Raw genomic sequence first — 1661 nt, forward strand, 5'->3', positions numbered from 1 at the left:
TTCAGAGATTAATGAATAGACAAGAAAATTTCTTCATGAAATTAAAGAAAAATCTAACAAAAATTAAAAAGAAGACATATATAATGGAATTTGATGAGAAATCAGCACAATGACAAATTGAATAAGTAACTAGATTCAGAAATATGAAAGAAGTAAATATTTGTTGAATTGTAAAGATAAAGATTAAATTACTGATCTAAAAAAACCAGATCCACTGCTTTGCTGCCAATTTGGAAGCAATTAAAAGTGACCTACTGTTGTACAGTCCTTCAAGTGAGAGCCTACTCAGAGCTGATTCTACAGTAGGATTTCAGAGGATGTAAATTGCATGGGAGGAGATTGTCCATCCTTCTTCCATGGAGTAACTGGTAGATTTAAAATGCATGTATGGGACTGTACCATAACTTCTTACCAATAGGCCACCAAAAAATTTCTCAAGACTCCAAATCTTTAAGGAAGTGGACTACCAGATCTTTATCCCTTAGAATGACCAGTGAGTTCAAAGTGTAGTGCTTCCTGTTATGTAACAGTCAACCTCTTTAATTCCTGTGCTCATTGACTCCTTAAAGGATTGATTAAACTCCTGTTGAATGGTAAATAAGACTTATCAGAATTTAAAAAGGGAAAAAAGTCATTGTAACAAAGGCTACTGGGAAATGGGAAGACATACTCATTTTAGCAAACTTGAATAAGTTGATTTGTAAAAATATGGTTTGTAGATAAAATTCCAATATGATTTCTTCTATGAATAATTGGAGGAAATTCACACTGCTTTTCTTATTTAGGATATTGCCCCTTTAATTTCCTCTAGATTTGGTAGGAGAAATGAAGAACCAGTCAAAGGAAATAGAGTTCATTCTTCTTGGACTGACAGATGATCCTCTGCTGCAAATTGTGATCTTCCTCTTTCTCTTCCTCAACTACATTCTGAGCATGATGGGGAACTTAGTCATCATCCTTCTCACTCTGCTAGATCCCCGCCTCAAGACTCCCATGTATTTCTTCCTCCGGAATTTCTCCTTTTTAGAAGTTTCATTCACAACAGTCTGCATTCCGAGATTCTTGACTACCATTCTGACTGGAGATAAAACAATTTCCTATAATAGTTGTGCAACTCAGCTATTCTTTTTTTTGTTATTAGGTGTTACAGAATTTTACCTTCTGGCTGCCATGTCTTATGACCGCTATGTTGCCATCTGCAAACCTCTGCATTACCCCATTATTATGAACACTCGAGTGTGTTACCAGCTTGTACTCAGCTCTTGGGTAACTGGATTCCTGATCATCTTTCCTCCTTTGGTTTTGGGACTACAACTGGATTTCTGTGCTTCTAAAACTATCGACCACTTCCTATGTGACACTTCTCCTATCCTTCAGCTTTCATGCACAGATACTAAGTTAATAGAATTGATGGCTTTTGTCTTAGCTGTACTGACGCTTGTGGTCACATTGTTGTTAGTGGTCCTGTCCTATACATTCATCATCAAAACAATTCTAAAATTTCCTTCTGCTCAACAACGATCAAAGGCCTTTTCTACCTGTTCCTCACATATGGTGGTCGTCTCAATTACTTATGGGAGTTGCATCTTTATGTACATGAAACCATCAGCAAAAGAAAGAGTGGCCTTAACTAAAGGTGTAGCAGTGCTCAATACTTCTGT

At 36.5% G+C, this 1661-nt stretch overlaps 1 protein-coding gene across 1 annotated transcript in view; it reads left to right on the plus strand.

Annotated features, from left to right (window-relative positions):
- Positions 1 to 825: 825 nt before the first annotated feature.
- The window catches only part of LOC102861555 (olfactory receptor 6C6-like), a 2597-nt gene continuing 1761 nt past the window's right edge, over positions 826 to 1661 (plus strand). The window contains exon 1 of the mRNA XM_006884002.1: positions 826 to 1659. Within this exon, the coding sequence (XP_006884064.1) occupies positions 826 to 1659 (834 nt within the window). The remainder of the gene's footprint in view (positions 1660 to 1661) is intronic.

Source organism: Elephantulus edwardii, unplaced genomic scaffold, assembly GCF_000299155.1.
Source record: "Elephantulus edwardii isolate Elephantulus edwardi_28Jun2011 unplaced genomic scaffold, EleEdw1.0 scaffold00030, whole genome shotgun sequence".
NCBI lineage: Eukaryota > Metazoa > Chordata > Mammalia > Macroscelidea > Macroscelididae > Elephantulus > Elephantulus edwardii.